General features: G+C 50.0%; 1 protein-coding gene across 1 annotated transcript in view; it reads right to left on the reverse strand.

The window, feature by feature from the left end:
• The window catches only part of LOC133344200 (delta-type opioid receptor-like), a 55,558-nt gene extending 49,929 nt beyond the window's left edge, over positions 1-5,629 (reverse strand). The window contains exons 1-2 of the mRNA XM_061554240.1: positions 5,180-5,629; positions 3,893-4,233 (exon numbers count right to left, since the gene is read on the reverse strand). Of these exons, the coding sequence (XP_061410224.1) occupies positions 3,893-4,209 (317 nt within the window). The 5' untranslated portion in view covers positions 4,210-4,233; positions 5,180-5,629. The remainder of the gene's footprint in view (positions 1-3,892; positions 4,234-5,179) is intronic.
• Positions 5,630-6,000: the final 371 nt, after the last annotated feature.

Consider the following 6,000-nt stretch of genomic DNA (forward strand, 5'->3'; position numbering starts at 1 on the left):
ATGTCTGCTTTTGCTCATTTAAGTGCTGTTGCCGGACATTATTTTTATAATCTGCCAAATATCTTTCGCGTAATATATTAAAATATAAAAAGCTTCACGTAAAAACGTATGTTTTACGAATGCCACTTTACGTAAAATATTACAATGAATGCATTAACGTCTAAAACGACAACACAAACCTTAGTAACATTCCATAATTCGCATAAAAACCATACTAATAAAATCCAAAACTGGGCTTAGAAAAATATATATTTTTGTTTAAATCCGAAACTCATTCCTGATCTGTTTTCTTCCATTGTTTGTCGGAAACGTGCACGTGCTTAAATCATTGCATTCAGCCGCGTAAGCAAGCAGCCTACCTGCCTTGTGGCACGCCAGTGTGCAAAAATTAATATGCATCATGTGACCTGCTCGCTGCCTTTCCCACCAACCCCATTGATCAACCACTGGCCCACAAGTCCACCTGCATTCTCATGCAAGGTCGCTTACACGTTCCACGCGCCTGATGGTTGCTAAAACGCGTCCAACGCGACTGTGCAGAGCGTTGATGAAATTGCATCGTGCTCCCTGCGTCATTTTGGGCAACACAAAGATCCCCCAGATCGACTTTAAACGCAACTATTAGGACACGTGCTGTTAGCGAGCGCCTATGAATGACGGCACACGGCACCCACGCATGTTATGACTCGTGGGGAAGATGCCGTTTTGTGGATACCGAGTGCAGTGAGAGAGAGAGCGAAGGGAGAGCGAAGAAAGAAGGGAGAGCGAAGGGAGGCCGGGATAGATGGGATTAAAAAAGAGATGCGGGGCACAGAGGGTAGAGGCAGGCCGTGGAGAGAGAGAGAGAGAGTTAACGTCATGCCGTAGAGACGAGGAGAGAAAGGCACAGAGACACGGGCGACAATGAGACAGAGACAAGGAGAGATAGACACAACGGTTGCGAGAGAGAGAACGAGACAGACAAGTAGAGACAGTTTAAGTTCATATGATTTGTTACACGTGTAATGAGTGACTTCCACGACACATCGTATAGAGAGTAGTTATTCTTTATTCTCACACTGGGCACAACACAGGCCAACGCTGGTTCTTTCTCTCACCGAACATAACTGTAGGCAATAACACCTCTACCGGCTACACGCACAGCCGATCACTCAGCGGGGTCCCCTCGCCCTCACTCGTCTCCGCCGCTGGCTGGCGGCGTGACGATGACGGCGATGGAACCCACGCAGGAGATCTTCCACGTGGTCGGACGACCGAGAGCGATGTCGGCGAGCAGCGACGCAGCCAGGACCCCACACACGAGCTCCGGGTCCGCTTCCCCTTATATCCCCCCAGGCGTGGCTAAGCCCCGCCTCCGGCCACGCCCTCTCGTGGAACCTTCGAGCAGGTTCCCGGAGCATCTCGGCTTACCCCACCTGTTACCTTTGCCCCAGGTCCGCTTCCTTCTCTGATTGGTTGTTACTTCTGTGGCTGCACCCGTGTATCCCTTCCCAGGCCAGCAGGTGTCACTTTGTCATGTCAGCAGGTGTAGCCCTGTCATTACACACGGGTGGTCTGGTGTAGCCAGTCACCCGGCCATGTTACGAGTGAGATCCGCGGTGCGTGAGCACAGCAACGACAACAGCCGACAACGACGTCGATATTGCAGAGAACGAGTACAGGGTCCATTAGGAATACTGCACAACTACCAAACGAGGTGTTTAACAGTCATAAACGAAACTCACACGCAAGTAAAAAAACAGTGCAAGTGAAACATGAAATGTTAGGTACATGTGCACATAAGTCTAACAGTGACATAAACTCACGCCAATCTAAAAAGGCAGTGCAAACGTGTGGGAACAAGAGGTGCCAGAAGGCGTTCGGCACAGGTGCGAGTATGCTCCGTGCTTTGGTTTAATATCGAAGTAAAGAGTGAGAGTGATGGGAGGATGGGAGATAAAGATCCAGACAATGATTCATACTCTGAGTGCAACGTCGAAATACGGGAATGAGTGAGATTGGGATGCTGAGTTAGTGGGTGCGTGTGGGTGGGGAGAAATGGATGGAGGCATAGGGGGAGAGACAAAAAGAGTGGGAATTGAGGCACCTGGTGAAAGGGAGAGTTTTGGCAGGAGACGGAGGTGGTCTTCATTTTATGAAGTAAAGTGGTGATTCTTGGTGTTGGTGAATTGGACAGTGTGTGCATTGACAAAGCCAAAGTGAAAATGGTGAAATGGAGGTGGTGTTACTGACTTTGAGCCAAGTGGCGATTTTTGATATCGGAAAATCTGAAGCAATATTGAATCCATATTCTTGGTTCTTTCGGTAAAGTCACAACGCAAGCAGCCGTGCGTTGTGGCCGAAACGTCGTGAGAATTTTATCTTATTATGTTTTATGTTTATTATTTTATTATTTCCCTTCCACGTGAATTTATTGCAAGAACCAAGAAAATGAATCCATGCAGTCACGAAAGCTTTAAATCGAAATTAAATATTGAATCGTTGCATAATCCAGGCTTATTGTGGTGATGCTGTATATATTATCGAATTATTGCAGGGTTTGGGTTTGCTGAGACGAAGCCGTCTACAATACTGGATCGTTGAGGAATTTGGAGTTTGTCGCTGTGCTGTATATATTATCCGAGTGTGGCAGAACTCAGTGTTATAGTATTGTGGGACCTTACATATCTGAGAATCGTATGGCCACTGATCGCATCTCATTCACGCGTGTCGGGGAATACGTTTTTCTTTTACATATAAAAGGGGGAAAAGGGAAGGATCGACTCGTACTCAATACGAATACGCATTGGTAGCATATGTTATCCTTTCAAGCGAGCAACACAAGATAGACACAAAAAAGCGAAATGTTTACCACACACAGAATCTCTTTGCATTTGAATGAGTGCTCCAATGTCACGTGCAACGCACATACACAATAGATCTATGAATGTTCCCATGCATAGCATGTGACGAAGAAAAACAGAGCCGTGACATACTGTTGGGGCAGGTGCTGTTATGCGAGCACCTATGAAGGCCGGAATGCCACACGAGGGGGTGGCCAGCACCACGCCCGGCCGCCATTGTATCCCCAGTGGCGATGATGTTTACACACCGCACCAGGTACTCATTTGAGGCTGAGTGGACCTAGGGGAGGCCCAGGACCCGCTCAAATAATCGTCGCTGTTCTTGGCCCCGAATGGGAATCGAACTCTGGTCATTGAATTCTTGGGGCAGTGTTCCAACCGCTGAGCCACCTTTTCCCTATAATATATATGCACCGTATGTTGAACTTATTTTGCACCGTACGCAGCCAACCTTTCTAATCGGAGGTACGGGGGGGTAGGACAGATAATGTGACATGCACACACACACTCACAAGGTACCTATCAACCTGTGCTCTTATATCATGGTGGGGCACGTACGCCGAAGCACACACCCACACGCGAGACGCCTGGGCAGTTTAATCAGCACGTGGGACACGTTTTGCAATCACCGGTCGAAAGCAACGACTCAATTTCTAACGTACAAATGAAAGGAGGTTTCAAATTGGTAGACTCGGGGAGGACTCATCCGTGGTGGGTCGTGAGAATTGCAGTTTAGAGAACCTCTTGCTGCCGTCGATAAAAAAAACAAAAACCATGCGCACGTGCGGGGCTTGAATTCACCTCGAGATGTCCGGGGCCTCGCTCTGGAAAATGTCCCTGCCCCACCTACCCCTCTTCCCCAGCCCTCCTCCCCACCTCAAGTTTTGTGGGAATGCTGGGGGTGGGCGGGGGAAGGGGTGGGTGGGGGTGAGCAGAATCTATCCCATGACAAATGTATCCCTGTGTGTGTGTGTGTGTGAAAGCCGTGTGCGCGCGGTGTGTGTGTTGTGCATTGTCTGTGTGTGCGTTCTGCGTGCGTGGCATCTCACCTGACGATCACGTACATGACCAGGATGTTCCCGACCAAGCCCACCACGCACACGATGGAGTAGAGGGCGGTGATGACCACAGCCACGACCAGCGAGGTGACGTGGGGGTCGTCTTCGTAGTCGTCGTCGTCGTCAAGCATGTCGTCGCTCTTGTTACACAAGAAGGCCAGCTGATGGTGGGGTGTGCCGTTGTCAGCCAACGACGAGAGGTGATGGCTTTGGTTGCACTCCCACGCGTAGCCCGGCCCGCTGTGGGGCATGTGGATGCCTCCGTGAGAGAGCGTCGAGCGACCCACGAGATCCGTGAGGTTGGACATCTCTGTGTGTGTCTCTCTCTCTCTCTGTGTGTGGAGACACAAACGAGTAAAACATTAAATAACGCGAAACAACCTGCACACGAACCCCCCCACCCCACCACCCCCCACTCACCGATTTTCGCAAAGGGGAATGAAATGAAGGAACGCATGCCCCGAATGATTGCGAGCGGGCACCGCAGGCGAGCGGGCAAGATGTAATGGAGTGATAAGGAGGCACTCTGTTGGGGAGCTCAATTCCTTAAGGGTATTTCAGGGATTCTATTTGCATGCTGGGGTTTTTTCCCTAGTACGTTAATTGCACGATTACGCAGTGAATTTAGATTTACGAATTATAACAATAGACTGTATGTACTGCATACTATAGTATTCCTAACACCACCCCTCCCCTCCTACCAAAAAACAAACAGCCCCCCGATTTCCCCCATTAACTCCCTATTCCCTCATTTACCCCCTCACCCTTGCAACAGTCCCCCTTCTTTGAATATCCAACCTGAATAACGAAAGCTATTTTGGGAATAAGTCACGACAACGACAATTCACAATCCACACTCAGCGCAGGGTCTGGCATTTTACTCGCTCTACAATGTTCCAGCATCGTACGTCAGACGAAACTCAATTGATCGGCACACAATCCGAACGGGGAAACACAACATTGCGCGGAAGAAGATAATAAGATGATGGGCTTTAGGGGATAACACATGGAAAGAAACCACCTTTGATACAACCGAGAGCAAAGATGATCCGGAGCAGTTGCGGCTGTATTTGGAACCCGGTCGTCAAAAAATAAAAATGTGTGCATCACACGCAACGCCGGCAAGCACACAGAAGCTACACACAGCCGGCAGCGGTCCTGTATACACCTTTAATAAGCACTTCAAAGAGTCACCCATTACTAGATCTGGCATTGCAATGCGCATTGCTTCGCTGTTATATGTGTGCGTGCGCGTGTTAGGTGCGTGTGGTTCCTTACTTGGCGAAACACTGAGCAGCGGACCGGCGGACGCAGGATGAAGACGGAGTGGGGGGGGGAGCTGAACTGCTGGCGACAAATTTTCACACTTTAAGAATTATGCGCAGGAGACACGCACATACGTGAGCGGCCAGCGATCAAATAAACAACTGCCGCAACGCCGCTCGAGGAAGAATGTTAGCAATAGGCTGGGCGTTGGGGGGTGGACGTCCTCGTGGAAATAGGTGGAGGAAGACAGCTCCTCTTTACACAAACAATACACCCCCCTCCCTCCCTCCCCCCACCCAAAAAAAATAATGCGTCTACTTTTTTGCGTCTTCTATTTATTTTGAGAATTACTGCGTTTTCTTCCCGAATGTTATTTTTGCCGTGGGGGGTGGCCCAACGCTGGGTGGAAGCCAGCCAGCGTGCGAGCGAGGGATCCTTTTTTTGTTGTTCGCGAATGGAGCTGTGGAGCCTTGCACAGAGGAGGAGGAGGGAGGCGCTCCAGCACGGCTCCACACTTTATAGGGCGCGGCGGTTGGGGGGGCCCCGTGACGCGGCGCGTTAGATGCCCTCTCCGCAACTCTCTCTACGATTCATCATCGGCAGCAGCAGCAGCGGCGGCGGTGGCGGCGGCAGGCATCATCATCAGCCCAAGATCAATCCACTGCTTGGCATGCAGGTTTCCCCAAACCGTCGCCATCTCTCACGATCCTGCTACGTTCATCATCATCATTGTGATAATTCACCGTTTATCTCATCGCGTCGTCTCCTCCGTTTGACGTCTTCTCGATCGCGTTTCATGACTTGGAATGGGTGCAGCTGCGTTATTTATTATT

This window comes from Lethenteron reissneri, chromosome 19 (genome assembly GCF_015708825.2).
Source record: "Lethenteron reissneri isolate LAM-NWPU_2019-01 chromosome 19, ASM1570882v1, whole genome shotgun sequence".
Classification (NCBI taxonomy): Eukaryota; Metazoa; Chordata; class Hyperoartia; order Petromyzontiformes; family Petromyzontidae; genus Lethenteron; species Lethenteron reissneri.